The sequence below is a fragment of the Pinus tabuliformis genome, chromosome 1_1, assembly GCF_031772625.1.
Source record: "Pinus tabuliformis cultivar Carrire ecotype Pingquan chromosome 1_1, CPIR1, whole genome shotgun sequence".
Lineage (NCBI taxonomy): Eukaryota > Viridiplantae > Streptophyta > Pinopsida > Pinales > Pinaceae > Pinus > Pinus tabuliformis.
Genome location: NC_142297.1, coordinates 362,156,708 through 362,175,790, shown reverse-complemented (window position 1 = coordinate 362,175,790; position 19,083 = coordinate 362,156,708). Strand labels below are relative to the sequence as shown.

The 19,083-nt window shown below is 40.8% G+C and overlaps 1 protein-coding gene across 1 annotated transcript; it reads right to left on the bottom strand.

Moving 5' to 3' along the window:
* Window positions 1-15,890: 15,890 nt before the first annotated feature.
* LOC149213098 (U-box domain-containing protein 43-like) lies at window positions 15,891-16,343 on the bottom strand. Its single transcript, XM_089388922.1, has one exon. It carries the CDS (start codon window positions 16,341-16,343, stop codon window positions 15,891-15,893), a length of 453 nt encoding a protein of 150 aa, XP_089245048.1.
* Between the last annotated feature and the right edge of the window lie 2,740 nt (window positions 16,344-19,083).

Below are 19,083 nucleotides of genomic sequence, written 5' to 3'. Positions count from 1 at the left end.
TTACATCATGTTCAATCAATTACATCAAGATAATTCAAAAATTACATCACAAAGCAAAACTATTCAAACTAGCCGAATTTCTGAGTTGAAAGATGAAAAATTGGGCAAAAAATCTATATGAGCCGCGCTGATTTCTATATGCTCTCTGCTACTTTGCTGCTGATTTTGAGGCACTTGTACGAGTTAAAATTGAGCTCAGGTTGGCTTGTTGGAAAGCCCTACCTGTCTACTTTCCAACCCAAGTGGAATTTTCCAAATTGGTGTTTATTTTCCCCTCCAAAAATGCATTCTCCCAAGGCTGCTTCCTGTGTGTCAAAATAGGGGCTGTGAGGTCATTTTTTGCATGTTTTTTGACCTTTTGGGGACCCATAACTCACCCAAATTTCTTGTCCAAGTACCAAAATTCATGGTTTCTCATGAAAAATCCAAAACTGCAAGCCATTTGTGATTTGGAGCTCCCAATCCTAAGAATAGGGAAAAAACTTGTTTTTTACACAAAAAATTCCAAAATGACCAAAAATGCCCCAAATCTCTTGAAATTTGGGCTGGATTTTCCTTATCAAGTGTGATGATGGGCTAAAGAGGCCTCGGCCAAAATCTGAAGACGATCGAGCTCCCTTTGCTCCCTTTAGATTCCTTATCCGAACCTTCCAAACCTTGTTCCGTGCCCTGTAGTGGACAGCCATGTGTCTCAACAATGCACTATCTCTATTGGCCTTGTTCAGCCGCTTCTCCAAGTAAATGTTGACCCTCTCGAGATTAGATTGTCGATCCTCATTGACCTGTCGCTCTAGAGAAGTGAACTAAATCCTCCTATGTCGAGCAACTTGGCGATTCTCACGGATGTTCTGTAGCTCCATGATCACATGCTGGTATTCAAGCTGCTTATTTCTCTGTTCCAGATACCTAATGTTCCATTTGTCCATCTCCAACTGGATTTCCAAGGCTTGAATGTCTGTTTCTTGTTCCTTGATAATCCTTCTATATCTAGACTTCTCTGAATCCGTAGTTGTCTCATCATCGGGAATGAGAACGAAACCTGATGGCTCACCTGAAGGCCCCTTCTCATGCATGGGCTTCTTACCCTTGTCCTGTACCTATGCCTGTGGTGCTGATGTCGGAAGCGAGGCCCCTTCCATGCCAGGTGGAGATAACACTCGCTTTGCTGCTGCAAACAAAGGTTTGGTACCTTTCGGATAGCCTCTCTGATATGTAATGAAAATAGGCCTAGTCTCATGACGCTCATACTGCTGAGAAGGTTCACCCTTGTGTTTCACCTCTGATACTCTTCGTGAAGCTCTGAAGAAATCACGTGAGATGAAGTCATCCCAAGTGATGCCCTGCAAACCAAGCTGATGAACCACCAAAATCTTTATAAGAGCAAAATGATAGACACTGTTAAGTTGCTGCTGAGGGGTTCTATGTTGTATAAAGGTGGTCATCCTCTCTATATTCCGGCAGATGAAATACGGAATGTTCATCATCCGCACCCTGGTGAAATGCATGAGTAACCTGATGTGATAAGCATAAAGACGAGAGAACCGTCCCTCACAGCTGAAATATTTCATGATCAATCTCATGAGTGGAGCATATTCATCTTTCAGGTACCGGAACGGGAACACTCTTTTGAGCTACCTCAAGAAATTGGTTTTGATGTATGGCTCATAATGCTGCCGATCAATCTTTTGTTTTTTGTGCCATAGTTCACCAATATTTGGTATACCTATTGCTAACAAAACAGTTTCTGGTGTAAGTTTAAAGGTGACACCAGCCAAGGTAGCTTGATCCCCATGCAAATGAAAGACAAAAATACAAGCCAACTCATAATGAAATTGGACCTCGGCCACCTTTTGACAAAACTCATAGCATGACTGATGCTCAAAACACTGCATATTTAGAGGACAGGCATGCAATTCTGTAAGGTTGATTGGTTCTTCCCTGACATGTTTGCCACTTTTATGAGGCCTCCGGGGTTCCTGTTCTCCCAAAGGAGAATCACTTTGGGTCTCTGCCTCATATTCAGATGAGTGACCGGATGACATCACTGCTGATATTCAAATTTCCTTAAATGATGCTGATATGTGAAACTGTTGTATACAACTGAATGTGAACTGCTCTTTTCATCTAAACAATGTTGTGACCAAGGGGAAAACAAAATGTAACAAGGGAATATTAGGAAGGGGAAAATATCAGGGAATTAGGGACTTTTAAAATAAAATGTAATTAGGGAGAGGAAGGGAAATGTATATGTGGGAATAGGGTTTTAGGGTTTGGGATATTGAATAGGGTTAAGGAGTTTTTTATAGGGATAAGGGATTAAGAATTTAAGGATTGTAGTGTAGGATTGATGAGTAAGGTTTGGGAAATGAGGGACAAAGGGAAATGGGGAAAGAAAAAAACCTTGGTGACAAAACAGTGTTCAAACCCTACAGCAAGTTTCCTTGTTTGCAAAGGGAGGTTTTCAAAGTATTGTTTCCACAGCCATTATGCATGAACCAATCACATTGACCATCAAACACAAAGAAATCGCAGTGAATGAGACCCTACCTGGCAGATTGATGCGAAGTTCGGGCGATTTGATGAGTTTGCAACAAATTTCGGGCTCAAATCTGTAAGCGCCGCGCTCATTACCCAGTGCACCGCACAAGGTATATGCGCCGCGCTGGTTCAGTTTTACACTGGCTGGAAGTTCTGTGTGCGCCGCGCAAGGTATATGCGCCGCGCTGCCTGTTATATGCGCCGCGCAGGTGAAATGTAAGCCGATCTCCTCCAAAACGCACAAATTCAACTTGAAACACCTTTCTCCACCCTTGGCATGTACAATGGCTTGGATATTCATTGAAAAACCTTTATATAGACACCAATTTGATTTTTGCCTCTTCAATAACCCAATTTGTTATGTTTTGCAATTGACACTTTTTCAGGATTAATAACATTTTGACCTTTTTGTTTTCTCCTTAAATTCGGTTGAAATAATGAATTTATTTGACAATTTTTTGCAGGGATAGCTGAGATATGATCTGGCAAAGGAGACCAGGGCTGCACCTGGACAATTCAAGAACTGAAATTTTTGAAAAATTATTACAAAAATGAAATGTCGACTTATCTTCAAAACAAAGTTTTGAAGAGAAGTCATAATCTATCCATCTGACGATAAAAATATTTGAGATAACAACTTATCAAGGACCTCCCTCTGGCCTGCTGGCTTTATTAGACTTTGTCAAAGACCAAATTGACTAACCCTAGACCTAATGACTAAAATAACTGTTATGACCTAGAAATTGAAACAGGACTACAAACAAACTTTTCAAGACTTGATTTTTATGAACAGACCTGAGCCAGCAGTGCCAAGCATAAGGGGAATGAGTGACACAAGCCCTTCCGTCAGATTTATGACATGCTCCTAACGAAATGCAACTGATCGAAACTGATGGGACACCTAAACATGAAATGCAAAAAAGAGTTTTGATCTCTGACGGAGGGATGACCAGACCGACTCTAACAAATACAATGTTCACACTCTTGAGGTAGAAGACCTGAAATGAAACTCCTTCTTGGAACTGTTGCAATTTTCTTCATGGCGCTTTGTAACTTTCTCCATAAGATTGTGGATAGCTAAGATCCAAATACTTAGGCCTTTCCTCAACCATTATTGGCTCAACAATACCTTGAGCATGTTTGCCCAAGCCTTTTCCTTCATAGCCCATCTTGGACATTAACTTGGAACCTATTCCTCTGGTATGTTTTTCAAAAGAACCAAGTTAATCATTCTTCGAGGAATTCGAAGACAAACTGGAATTGTTTACCACTTCTTCAAGCTCATACTTAACCAAAGCTTCCTTGGCAACAAAGAGTTGTGTCTCCAACTCATGCACCCTTTCGAGGTTCATATTTTCAATATGATATTGTCTCTCCATTTCATGTAATTTGTCAGAAAGCAACTGCTTCTCTTCCTTCATGGAATTCAATTTCTCTTGTAGTATGATGCTCTTCCTTTCATCCTCATACATTTCTATCACGATTTCCATCATGATGAAAAAGTATTGCTTCAAAGAATCTTGTGATGAAGGAGGATTTTGAGGATTCACTTGTAGAATTTGTCATTATGCAAATGAACAAAAGAACTTCAAACAAGATTAACAAAGAGATTATTTAAGCAATCTTTTGCAAAAAACCTCTTGTGCTTCAAGGATTGCCTTGAGGTCCTTTGGGATAAGAAGAATGCCTTCGGCCCTTCTTCCTTCTTGTCCTCTCTTGGACTTAGCTATCAACAACTTTCACCTATGAAAATTCACACAATAGTTAGTTTACAAACAAGCATACAGTCAATTAGTCAAGGATTCGACTGTTAAACACCTTTCAGACAAGCAAGCAAATCAATTTCTTTGTCAATCAAGAATTCTAATCTGATACCACTTGCATCATGATACCATCTACTTCCTGATACCACCTGCTCTAATATAACTTGATCTGGTATAACTTTGCTTTGATATCACCTTCTTTGAAGGTGGGGTTAATCAACCTGATGCTCTGATATATGGCTCTGATACCACATGATATAAAATGGGGCACCTAAAGGCTTCTTGTCCGCTTACAAGGACCTCTCCCTCTCCAAAGCTTATATATTCCCAAGATCTATGATTAGAATTGAGAATTTGCGTAATTAAGTACTTGAAATAGGTGTATGCTTGCGTTTGTTTTTAAACTGTTCAAGTTAATTATGTACATTTTCTTATTCTGAAATAAAACTCACAATAGTAAACAATGCAACAAATAAGAATCATACACATAATAGCAAGATGCAGCAAATAAGAAAACCACACAGACAACAAGTTTAATATGGAGTTCAATTGGATATCTTGGGCTATGTCTCCTTCAGCTCTAATAAACTCGATTAGACTCTTTGGGATTATTCCTTCAATTATTTACAAGTTTCACACTCAACTCCATTGGTTTACAACTAAACCTATGCGCTTAAAATGCCATCTTATCTCGCTGGTTGTCCATACTCTGTAGACAAATCTAGTCTTCTCTGGACTAGATTCCTTCAATCAGCGCTCTAGGCTATCTTGAGCTCCTGGCTTGCACCAACTCCCTCAGAATTCTTTTATTGTCTCTGGAATTCCTTCTTCTATCTTCAGCACACATCAGACACCAGCAAGAACTTGATCATTTGATCTCTTTTTTGTTCTGCAACTTCACTAGAGCATCATGGCTCTTAGAAGTATTCTTTGAGCTCTCTGGCTCTGAGATTCTTCCTCCAACCTCTAGTTGCTATGTCTTTGTCAAGCCTCCAACCTTTGGTGGCTCTTTTTGTTAAGCGCTCTGGCTCTACGCTCTTGGGCTCTTTGTTTGGCTCTGATCAACTCCTACGCTGCACCGCGCTTTCCTCACCGCGCAGACTGCCTCTGCGCATCACTCTGCATTCTCTTACTCTTCTTGAGTATTCACTGAGCATCCCTGGGCTTCTTGAGCTTCTCGAAGCTCCCTTTGAGTGTTCCCCCATCGAATTGCTGTCAACTATGTTCTCCATGCCTTCGCAACACTTCAATTACAGTCGCCTAACACATACAAGCCCGACTGTTTTCTTACAAGAAGCAGTTTATAATTTGAAAGGAACCAGAATTCCAACACGTCATGGAAATACACAAGAACACTGACGAAAACTGATCATGTGGAATTTTTCCAGAACTCAAATAATATATAATCACCCCTACAATCCTCTCAGGTTCGGGCTCTGATCACATATCGCAATCCCACCGTTGATCTGCCTTCAATCCGACAGTTTGTATCCAACCCAAAACATCAAGTAGTCTGCTCGATCTCCACCATTAATCCACGATCTCCCAATCCAACAGCTGACAACCATTTTGGGTGGCCTACGTGCATGAAGATTACCCACCCAGAAAAGCAATTTTCTCTCTCTTGTGGTGTGCTACGTGTCGGCTAGTGTATGGGATCAGGTGTAGCCTCTCCAATACCACTTACCGCCTGAAGTGCACCCGAAATACCATTTCCCATGGAACTCAAATAACATAATGCCGTATTTATAAGCCTTTCGAGTCCACCATTCTATCGCAATATCGCATTGTATGTGGCCAAACATCAATACACGGGGAAATACAAAGAAATCCGCAAAAAACAGACTTCAAATATATTTAAATCGTGTTCATAATCCCTATCGGGTCCGGCCTTTATCATATGTCACATACCCAAACGGCCCCTTTGTATTGTACGATCCGATCACTGATCCAATCACAACGATTGATCACTTTTATCCATCCGATGGCTATAAGCTCTCATTGCAATCATCCCATCACTTTATTCGCAGGTCACATGTGAATTTGCCTTTATATTATTTGTGATGTGATTCACCGATCGCCGATCGGTGTTATCACATGGTCGCAAGTCGCAATGCCATGGGTCATGGTCCTCAACCTTCTCCGATCGTCGATAATCGATCATATCCTGACCGTTGATCAGCGCACCAAATCCATCGTTCCACATGCAATCGCTGATCGCTTATAGCAAAACCTTTATGGTTCAACTAAGTCTTACCCTTTGGATAATTGCGATGCGATATATCCATTGCTCCACTATAATACATATTTTCAATCCCATGAAAGGTTGCTGATGCGATAATATTTAAGGTACTTACGTTAAAACATATTTACCCTTAAGTCCACTTTAATGAGAAAAGTCCTCCTTTTCTAAGGATATTTGGCAAATTTCTTTTCACAATAACTCCATCTCGAGTACATTTTAGCCCATTCAAATTGCGTTAGATTTAGAATGAAGAGATCTATGCAATGAGACTATTCCCAAAAGCATCCCTTAACTTTCATTTTCCTCTATGAGGAATATTTTTAGACATGGAAGTCTATTACTAGATCCATTTTGGATCATTAAGTGAAGTCGGGCTCCCTTGTATCTCATCATCCATGTTTTCATGTAATAAAAAAGAACATGCACGTTCGACAAGATACGTGCTCTTCTAGCACATTGCTACTGCAATCCATTGAGATGGACGAATGCCTTATGCATGGTACCAAACTTGGAATACAATGCCCACTTAACTGGGTCAAGGGACAATACTTCATCTAGTATTTCCTTCTTCATTTCATCTTGGGCAGATGTTGTAACCAACTCTCCTCCTTTCTTGGCCATCTGAAGCTCCTTAGCCATTCACTCATTCTCAGCTATCAACAACTAAACACTTGAGTTAGTGGCTTTGGCATATGCTTTGGTAGCATCGGCCAAGGTTGTTGTATGTTTGCACACATCAGACATGATCACTCATTCTTCAACTTGCATAGGATATGTTTGATCATCCAGAGTCAACACTTTGCGAGACTACACAACTCTATGTTCAGACTTGTTGACTGATATGTTATGCATCTCTCCTTCCAGCTGACCTCCAAGGATCTCACTACCTCCTAGTCGCTTAAGACTTGCTCATCTTCTCAATGTGGTGAAGTGGGTAAGTCAACCATTTGGTGATGAGGCATGAGGTCGATGTCTTGTTCCAATTCCTATTTCTCCATATCCATATCCAATTGTTGAAGTGCTTGCTCTATCTCATAACCGAAGTCCTACTCCTACAATGGTTCACCCTATCTACTTGATGCGAGCTATTCTGATGAGTCCACTACCTTTAGGGGAACTATTTCATCCATTTTCACATGTTGCACCCCCTCCTATACCTATTGCAATTGTGCTTCCCTCTCCTATTTGTGTAGCTCTTGTTCCTTCCAGAGTTGCTCCTTAAATTCATGCAACCCCTTCTCTGTTTCCTCCATTATCTGCTTGTCTCTTTTCCTTTGCGTTATTTGCTTGTCGCATTGTTGCCTCTTTGCCTGTATAGCCATAGCTTCTTTCTCCACAATTGGATATGCTCAGAACTTGTAACTTTTCTCTTCCTCCATGCAATTGACAATCTTCCTCTTACCCTTATCACGCGCTGGTATGCTTTCCTCTAGTGATGATGTTGTTGCTGCTTCTGGTGTTGTCTGGGATGCTACTTCATTTTTCTTCGGTAACCACTGCACAATGAAGCTGACCTGTTCATTGGATCTAGAGAAACTGTAGCAATATCTCAATGGGTCCTCCTTTGCCCAATGAAATGCCCCGTAGATCCAGTTGAACTGTGCTCTCGCGCAGTGATATTTCACAAGGTAATGGCGGTCATACGGCTTGTAACTTCGGAGGTTGAAAGGATACATCTTCAACTGTTCTACTTCACCATCCACATGCTTGGAACTCCGTGTATCGTATAAGCCAATGTGCAGCGGAAGAGTAGGCAAGGTGCCTTCTTCTTCTAATATAACCTAGTTGTCAATCCTACTGAAACGTGATATGCTACTTCCTGCATGACAACTACATCTAAGGAAAACTTTGGTAGAACATGCGGAGGTTTCTCTATGTTGTACATTCATATGAAGGTGTCGTATGGTGAGGCATACCAATCATCTATGTCCATCAGTCCCTCCATTTTATCCTTCGACATGCAGAGTGGATCTTGTTCGAATATCATCTTGTAAACTCAGGTGACAAAATGGTCAAACATCCGTGTGATAACTCCCTTGAATCTGCATTCAGACAACAACTTAAAATAAGTGTTCATGGCAGTCTTCACTGGTGACCATGACCACTTCAAGCCAGTGAACTCCTGTTGGGCACAGATTACATCTAAGATGTAGGCTGGCATGTAGATCTCTACTTGCATACCTTCGGGCGACTATCGAGCCCTCATTACATGTTCTTTCAGCTCATGAGAGAACATGCCAGATTAGTTACATGGTTTTCCTTGTCTGGAGATTTGGTCCAGCACGATTACCCAACTCTGTGGGAAGGTTTCCATGCTTTCTTAGCCATACACTTGACACGCAAAGATGACCATGTATTGATATGCCTTCCATAGTAACTTCATCTTGTAGATCTAGTTGTGTGTCATCCTGGATTGAGCCAACTCTCTGGAGTTGGCATTACTGCTTTGTATGCTGAAGGGAGTCTTCATGATGACTAGGCACTCCAACATCTGATACATATCATCACAATCCTGTGCACTGAAGGTTTCAATCTTCATCCCGCTAACACTACTCAATGTCATTATCTTAGGATTTGTGTGAGATGATATAGTGTATCATGTCCATGCATGGGAACACAGGGTATCTACATGAAATCCGATACAAGCCATACTTTTGAATGTTCACATACACCTAGTGGTCTTCGAGGTCTTCCCCAAATGTGCCTGGAAATTCATCATTGACATCTTGTCATTTCATCTTGATGTCCTTGTCTAGAAACAACTTGGTATCTTTATAGATCGGTAGACATGCAAATGCTCACTCAACTACTGCTCCAATGGAACTTTCGTAAGTGTCCTTTGATCCTACTCTCTTGGAGGCCATTGATCATGTACTGCTAAGGGGAAAATGAACACCTAAAATATCTGGAGACAAAGTGACATGCATGGCAAGAAATCTGTCAGCAAAAATGAAAGAAAATTAGGGGAACAACATAACACATACTTGGGGAAAGACTGGCAAGGATTACGCATTTTATTCTGGGAGGCTGGGTGACTGGCTGTTAAAACTATGCAAAAGGCAGTCTGGGCTATCTGGCAGGCATGACAGATTGTTGGAATTACGCAATGTACAATCTAGGCTTACTGTTGACTGCTGGAATTATGCATTGAGCAATTCCAGCTAGCGGTGACTGTAGACTCACTTACTGAATTGCACAATTTTCTGGGCCAGCAGTCACTATCCCTAAGGATTGTGCAAAGCAGGCCTGGGGGACATCTGTTGGGCACAAATGCGCATTTCTCGAGAGGAAGACATAACCTTCCTTCACCGGATTGTTCAAGGTTGTCTTAGTCAGGCAGAGTCCAGGGAAATGCTCCCCAAACTCACTAATGGGAAACTGAAAGATAATGTGAAACTGAAAGATAATGTGAAAGTGAATGCATGGCGATAGTGAGTGAAAGGATTAATGATTAATCATGCATGCAAACATTGGATGAAAGATTTAGAAAATGGAACAACATGCATGAGGGGGAAGCGAGTTGCCGAATTAGCGACCATTCGTGAAAAACATTTTCATGCATGTGACAATAGTGAGATGGAAATGAAAACTAAAACGGTGGTATAAGAAGCTAGTATGCATGTAAACGATGGCAAGCATTCAAATAAATCAAGCAAACAACACTCACACAAGCGAAAATACGAAAAGCAATAGAAATACTGAAAAAGACAAGTTGAGACAACTTACCCGTGAATAGCTGAGCCAGATGTGTCGAAGAGTCATGGATGTGTCGTGGGATGTTATATCTCCAATATTTATGTGAAGGAATGAGCTCTAAAGCGTCGAATAAATAAGTTTGAAGCTCATGACGCACATGCCACAAATATAGGAAAAAGCGACACTTGGAGGAAAGATTCTAAAATGATCTTACATGTAACCTTCAGATGTTAAAAATATCTCCCTGAATCATGGGATGCTTTTTTCATGTTTCCTTTTCTATTCCAGGAAAAAGCAAGTTGTGCATGCAAGTCAAGCTTCCTTAGTCCCGAGTGGAACTAATCAACCCAACTACACATGCAAGAGGCTTCTCAATTGCTGGGAGAAAATGCACATCTCTGGATGGGAGTTGGGCTGGCTGCCCAGAGGATTTACCCAATTTCTAGGTAGGGCAGTTGACTGTTGCTCAAGATTGCGCAAATTCTGGGCTGAGCAACCCTACTAGGGAAAATTCTGCAATTTTGAATGTGAAGGTTAAATCATAGATTTGCGGAATTCTCGAGCTTGGCAAGTTGCCAGATAGAATTGTGCAATTTCTGGAGGGAAGGTTGGTTGCCCTCCAGAATTGCACAATTTCTTAAGGGAGTTGCTCAGCCTACAACTGTACCAAGTTCGGGAGAACAAATTGTGAGGGGAGTGCAGTAAGCTTTGATATACAGGTTGTCTTTCTACAAGAACATCACTGAAGCTTGTGTACTTGAGGAAGCAAGACATGCTGTTGTGAAAGGTTGGTAGGGAGGCTCCAAAATGAAGCTAAGGCAAAATTTTTGAGGGTGGTTTTAGCCTCTACAACTACTTCATTTTTTCCTTTCAAGTTCTTTGAACCTTTTAATTGCGTGAATCAAACGAGAGCATGAAAATGATGTCTTGGGTCATTTTGCCTCTTGCTACAACTATATTTTGATTCAAATTATCCATGATTAAGCACTCTTTATTATCAAACAATAACTTATAGTGTTTCTCCATCATCTATCCTATAGAAAGTAGTTTCTTCTTAAATGTTGGTGTGAACAAAGTGCACTCAATTAACTTATTCTTACCATGCAATGCTAGGATTGCAATTTCTCCTTTCCCTTTCAGTTCAGAAACACTATCATAACCAAATATGACTTCACCAGAATAATTTCCATTAATTTTGGTAAAACAATCCTCTTGAGATGTCATATGAGTTGAACATTGATTTGAATGTGGAATATTAGTTTTCTATGCGAAGATCCTCATCAAAATATAAAAATCTGTTTGAGGTTTGTACTCCAAAATAGCAAGTAAAACACTGAATGGAAGCATGCATCAATCAGTAATAACTAGCTATTGTTAAAGGCGTTCACCCCTCCTAGGCTACATCTCCTTGGATCATCTCTAATGGCATGGCCACTTCTCATTATGCTCAATGTTTAGAAGAAGAAGAGTACATAAAGTTTTGAGCAATGTAATGGATAGTTTCTGCTTTAAAGAAGCAAACTTTTGCAAGAGTTATCACTCCATATACATGTTGACCTATAGTCAAACATGTAAAATTTCAGCAAACAAAGGCATATTGAACCAAGATTCCATACTACAACTTCAAAGAGCATCAACAATACCACAAACCACTTGAAGTACATAAACAAGTCTCTCCTCCAAAACAAATAGAGAAAACAGGAATAAAACATACAACATTGATGTAATAGTTGTTACAGAAAGCACATGGAGGCTGGAAAAACCCTACAATGTCATCTCCATCTTCAAACTCCTCCATAAACTGATTCAACTCTCTAGTTGACCATGGCACCCATAGATTTCAACCTGCAAAAATCTTATCTAAAAGTGCTCCTTTAATTTGGAGACCTACTCCACTGAGTCCTAAATCCCCAAAAATGGCTACGTAGTCTCTTTTTGCACCCAATTTGGTAAAAAACTAGAGACGTTATGACCTCTCCTAGTTTCTTCACTATTTGTTCTATAAATTGCACAAAATCTGGCAGCATCCTACAATTTCGCCCCATTTTCCACTAACAGGCCACCAAATCCACCAAAAATCTGGGCAGATTTGTCGAATGGTTAATTTAGCTGCCAAGGCCTAAAAATAAAAATATTTTTCAAATGGGGGGTTTAGCCCCCAGCACTGGCCCCTTACCTCCGGTGGTCACATAAAATTCTAGTTGTTTAGACTTAAGGCAATCACATTGCAGGTGGTTACGTAATCGCATGGCCTGGCGGTTTCCCACTGTGGTTCAAGGTATAGATGATGATGGTTTAACATTTGGAGTGTTCACATCGCATACACCTTGGTGGGCTCCAGTATTGTAGCAATAATGCTACAACTCCTGGAACTCCCTTCTTTAATTTTATCAACCCGGTAGTTCGTAACAAACTTGGAAGCGACGGTGCTGTATGCACAAGTACTAGCTCTTGCCGCAGCTGTCACTTGGTCAGCTGGCAGAAGTCCACTAGGAGCTTAAGCCAACTTCTATGAGCTCTTAGAAGAAGATTTTTAATTGATGGATGAAAGCTAACTCGAAGGAAGCTAATCTAATTGCAAAAAGAAACTGAAAGCCAAAAAGAAACGCAAACCCTAGCAAACCCTAATTCTACCAGCTAGTCCCACTGACGCAAAGGAGAGCATGAAAACTACTAAAAGAGATGCCATTACTTCTATGAAGGTAAAATACATGTGTCTAGACTACCTCTATCTGAAGAAAACATCTTTTTGTATTTTTGTTTAAGTTGTTGGAATTATCATGCATGTGCTTCTAACGATTTTTGACTGTGCAGAGGTGGATCAAGGAGGAGAAATGCTTGGGAAATGTTGGGAAGGTTCATAGAGGGTCTAAGGGGTCCCTAACACCCTTCCAGAGAGTCTCACAAAGTCTGGATGCCATGCAACCGTGTTTATGAACTTCTACAGGAAGTCTGCAGGGGTTTCTACAGGATGTTCTGTAATTCTTCTACAGGATGTTTCGAAATGGGATTTTGGATGATAGGTGAGTGGGAGAGAATGCATGAATGGGTAGGGAGGTAGGGTAGGGGCCTGGAATGACCCAATGACTGAGGGATGAGGTGATGAGAGGGTGTGGAAGTCTATCTTGCATCAAAGAAGGTTTAGGCAATGGAAAAGCAAGAAGGTAGGGTTACTTGGCAAAAGAGCAGATGGGAGATGAGGAAACAGACTTGGTGATGGAGGAGCTAATCTAGACGAGGCTCAGATGAACGAGGAGGTGATGAAGGTGCCTTGCAGAGTGTTTACCTGATCAAACCAACTATGTCTTGCATACAAGCAAAATATCAGATGATTTATCTAACAGTTTAATGAAATCAGTGAACAACAACCTTATTCATGACAAGAATCACGTACAGCATGTGAACAAAACATTATCAAAGAGATATAAACGCATGACTAACTCCTACCAATCCATCCTAAACATAAAAAGCTACTTCAACCATCAAAAGCAACCTAAGTAACAAAGCACGAATTAAATCTAAAGAGCAGATTTTATTTTAAGAATGCAGCGAACACACATAAAGATAAACAAGGGAGGTACTGGGCGCTTGAGATGGGCCCAACCCCAAGAGCTACAGCCTCCCAAGAGGGATTTAGAGCTGGTGCAAAGCTGGATTCATCTTTATTAATCAAGAATGAAGAGTTACATCGAAACTTTCCACAAGGAGAGCTTGAGAATGAGCTGAAAGCAAAGCTAATCTATTGCCTACAAATCGAATTACAAAATGACCACAACAAGGCTACGAAATGACTAACTACTAGCTACTATCTACTGGCTAACTAGCTAACATCCACTGGCTACACTGGCTAACCAAAATGAGGCCCTAAGCCTTCTTATTTATACAATTTTAGGACGCAACAGTCCTCCTAAAATTTAGGGACTCGGCTGCCCAAAACTTGGAGTTAACAACAGTCCTACTTGACTTGCTTGGCTACCCTTGTGTTGATTGATTCGGTGGCCCTTGAACTCCGAGCTAATGGTGGAGAATTCGAGGCAAGGGCCCATAAATGAAGGGGACACCTTCCTACAAATCCTCTAGCTTGTCTTCCCACGAATTTGGCTGCCAAGTGCTCATTAAGACCTTCAATTTTGTCTCCAAATTGACCAAAAAGGCTACACAAAGCACCCATTAGACTTGTTGGCATAATGACTAACCAAATTCACTCTATTAGCATAAAAATAATCAAAAACATGCAATAAACCAATGAGAATGGTGGATTAAGTCAAATTAGGAGGTTGAATGAGCCCAAATAATTGTCCATTTTTGGGGCTCATCATCACCCCCCTATTGAAAGTGTTGCTCATCCTCTGAGAAACCAATCTCTCTCCTCATCTTTGATGGCCCTGGTGGCCTCCTTGGCTAAAATATCGGCCGATTTCTCCTTTGGCTTCCCTCTTTTCAAACTTCCTGTAGAAACAGTTCGCTGGCTTCCTGTAGAAACAATCCTCTGTCTTCCTGTAGAAACAGTCTGCTAACTTCCTGTAGAACCAATTTTCTCTGACTTTGCTTGCTTGGCTGGGGGTGCCTTCTCCTTGAACTGTGCTGCTGCCTGAAAGCTGATGAATCCAACACAAATGGCAAGTCTAATGTATTATAAAAGCACACAAGTACAATGAACTGCCCGAGAATAGATATTGCATGCCAAAGCTGGATGGGAAAAAGTGTTTCCAGGCCTTTAACTGAATCAAATGGCATTCTTAATCTTGGATTTGAACTCTGCTAAGAATTGATAACAGAAGCAGAACAGAACATAAGATAGATCAAGGGTAGAGAAAATATGACTTGCTCACATATCACTGCTATGAATCAGCATTTCCCTTCAATCTGAAATTGCTTCAAAACAGGCCAAAAATGAGAATTCCCAAGTTTTGTTTCAAGCTGCTGTATAACCAGGAGTAGACCAAAACTTCATACCGAATCACACTTTTAAGAATTCTTTCACATGGAATAATCTGGCTATTGCAAAAGACCTTGTGAACCCCTTGGAAAGTATTGAAATAAACAAATCTAACCAGAACAACACCAAAACTTTCCAGTTTGTTTCATGGTAGATTCACTTCATGCAAAATCATTGTTTTTCCATTAGTTAACTTTAATTCAAATTTTTGTTCCTAACATGACAATACTTTCCGACTGTGGCAGCTTTCTCTTCTTCATTGGAAGATGTTGAAATAAGTTTTGCTAAATATTTCATATATTTTTCTCCAAGATGTTCTGCTAATTTTCTTTTATCTCCATCTTGAGACAAGATAAACAACAGTTTCATAGCATAATCTCGCATTTCAGAGTATGTAGCTTCAAAAAAAGGGAAGCAATACTTGAATTGCTCCTCCCTCTCTTAAATTTGTCCTTGCCTCAACAGCCGCTGGTACACAACAAATGGCATGGAATGCTCGAACAATGCTTCCATGTATTGAAGGTGGTGTCAAATTTATTAAAGATAATAGCTGGTATATGATCTCATCAGATTCCAATAATGCAGTTGTTGTGTCATTTGTTCTTTGGGGCAATGCTGTAGACATAGCATGGTTTGCATAGGTATTAGCAGCTTTTTCTCTCAAAGCCAATACAGTTGACAGTGGTGTGCATAGAAGGTCCAAGATGGGTCAGACCACCCCATCTTTGATCATTTGTAAAGCATTCTCAGGTAAACTTGAAAGATTCTGAAGTGCCCCAATGGCTGCTAATTTTGACTTCAAATTAGCATTTGAAATCATTTCAAGAAGTGGAAATACAACTCCCTCTTTGAGCAATGCAGCGTTGTTTTGATCTGTTAAACCTATCTCTGACAACTTACTTGCCATAACAATTTTCATTGTGTCAGACCCTTCTCTCAGGTTCTGTATCAAAGGCTTGAAATAGTTCGCCTGTGCCATTTGCACTACATTATGCTCACTATATGGGAGATTCTCCAGAACTTCGTTTGCATCCTTAGCAGCTTTAGGATTGTCACTATTTGACATTGTTACAAGGAGGAGGATACAACCTTGTACCTTGCCAATCTGTTCACACACAGCCATATCCTTTGAAAGCTCTAAAAGAAATTCCACGGCTTTCATACCCTCTGCAATATCACGTGCAAGTGAACGAACAATAAAATCAATAGCATGATCCACCTCAGCTATTTTCACCTTTCTTCAAGCTCCAAACTCGAGGAAGAAAAACTCAGGCTTCTCTGCTCTGGAAGACTCTGCTGTATTTTCCTGTAAAACGTCTTCCTGTAGACAGCTAGCCGGATGCCATAGGATGTCTCTGCGCCTCTGCACGATCTTGGTATGCGGAAGAATTTTGAACAGGCCAAAAAAAATCAGCGAAGGATGATAGGTTAAGATGATTGTGGAAGCAGAGGATGTATACTTCACTTTAACATGATGCAAGTGCAAGTTGACTAACAGTTTATGAATTTCAGCTGAGCGCTCATTAATTTCTGCATGATTGTTTTGGAGTGAGGTGGCAAAGACGTGTGCTGGCCCATGCAACTGTTGTGCTATCATGAACTACAGTGGTTAACTGTGTGTTCTCTGCCTGTAATCTCATCCATCAGTTGCACTGGAGTTTAGACTACCCACACTATCCGTGTTTTTTAGATTTCACGTGCATGACTGACCCATGCATGCTGCGTGACTTTCTCGTGAGTGCTAGAGAACTGGGTGTCTTGCTACATTCATGGCTTAATTTCACCATTCCATTCGTTCATGCAATGCTTAGACTAGATTCATGCAATAGATGAACAAGGTTTAGTCACGTACCTGAAGTCAAACGGCTGCTTGTGAAGCTTTTTGCTGCTGCATGCTTGGATCCTTTGATTGCATGAGGGCTTGGCTGATGATTTTTGATTGCTTTTCCTTTTGCGGGTGTCCTCTGGCCAGATCTGAGCTGCATGCAATTGTTTCCACGTTCAGATCTGCACCTTCAAGCTGCTGCTGCTGCATGGTCACAAAACCAGAACTTGTTTTCGCCATTGCTCTCAAACGGTAAACCGGATTGATCTGAAACTTGGTGAGCATGTTCCTATCATCATTATGCATCTCCCATTGAAAAATCGTGATCAATGGATGCACGGATTTCGAGAAAAATGGAAAATGGATGAAGATTTTAGAGCTCGATTTCTCGAAAACCGTGCATCGGAATCGGCTGAAACTGCTTGGGTAGGTTACCAACAGCCACATGCATATCCCCATGAAACAAGTTTTGAAATGGATGCACGGATATGGAGAAAATGCAAAAATGGCTGATGGTGATGGAGGCTGATTTCTTGGAAATCGTGCACTGGAATTGCATGGAATTGCTCAGGAGTGTTGCCATCAACCTTGTACAATTCCCCATAAAACGGTTTTTCAAATGGATGCATGGTTCTCAAGTTATGGCACAAACAAATTTTGTTCTATGTCTTTTTGCTTCAAGCCTTTTTGCAAGTGGTTGCATGGAAGGAAAAACTGAGCTTGGGCTGTGATGCAGGTATGGAGATGATGGAGGAGGAGTTGGAAGATTGCATGAGGACTTCTGAACCCTCGAGGAAGCTACCATGTTCGCCAAACCACTTTTTGAAATCCATGTCTAGTTTCCCACAATTTCTACAGGAAGTTCCTGTAGAAGCACAATGAGAAGCACAATGAGGTGGAAAAAATGATGGAGAAAGGCAAGGGATGGACACACAAGTGCTTGTAGGCCTAATCAACAGATTCCCACCATCAAATTCCATTTTAAACTTGAATTTGGTTCGTCCAAAGGTTCTACAAGATGTTTCCTGTAGAAATACAGAGCTTCCTGTAGAAGGCACAAGAAAATTCCTTTCACCTTGATTTGAGTGCTCCTCCTGTCATGAAACGTCCTTCTTGCAACCTACAATTAGCCAATGGAGATTAGTTTTATTTTTCTTTTCTTTTTCTCTTTTTTTTTTGAAAAACAACTAGGGCGCCTCATGGAGGTTTTCACCCTAATTGCCTTCCCTGGGCGCCTCCAAGGAAGGTTTTCACCCAGGGATCTTATTCCATTTTTATTTTCTCCTTTTTCCAACCCATTGACCGCCTCATGGAGGTTTTCAATCAATGAGCCAATCTAAGGCGCCTCCAAGGAGGTTTTCACCTTAGATTTTTATTTTTCTCTTATTTTCATTTTTTCTCTTTTTTTCTTTTTTTTTTTTCTTACCCTACCCTACTTGAAATACAAAATCATTTTCAAGTATAAGAATACTTCCAATGGAGCCATGTGCACATCGAGATTAGAGAAAAAATGATGTGAAGGCTCGAAATGCATGCTTGGACAAGTATCCAGATCTCAGAGACCAAATGATCTGGCGTTGAAGGGATCAAACAAAGCTGAGGAAGAAAGTACTGCTGCAACTTAGTGACCTTCTGAAACCATATCTCAATATAGCTTTGATATCCTTGGTTCTTTTGCTGATCTGGATCATTCTTCATGTCACCTTCTATCATGACCTTCTGATCTTCCTCTTTTTGTTGATCTTTCTCTTGAATACATGGAAGATTTGATGGTAACCATGAGGGAACTCTCTCGATCTCTGATTCTGATCTCTTCTCTTCATCAAGTGCAGCCCATGGTTCTTTGATCTCCTCTTTGGAATCTTCTTTTGCTTTTGGTCCTTCAATGTTGTCAATATAATCTCTGCTTTGCAACACTCTTCCTGAGCTTTGGTGAAGATCATTGGGCTCAAGAGGAGTTGTTTGGATATGTTGTGCCTCAAATTTGCAATGGGGTTGAGCTGCTCCATTGTGTGGCTTTGGAAATGGTACGGGTAGGTTAGTGGAGGTGTGAAATTGAAATGGAGATGGATGGCAT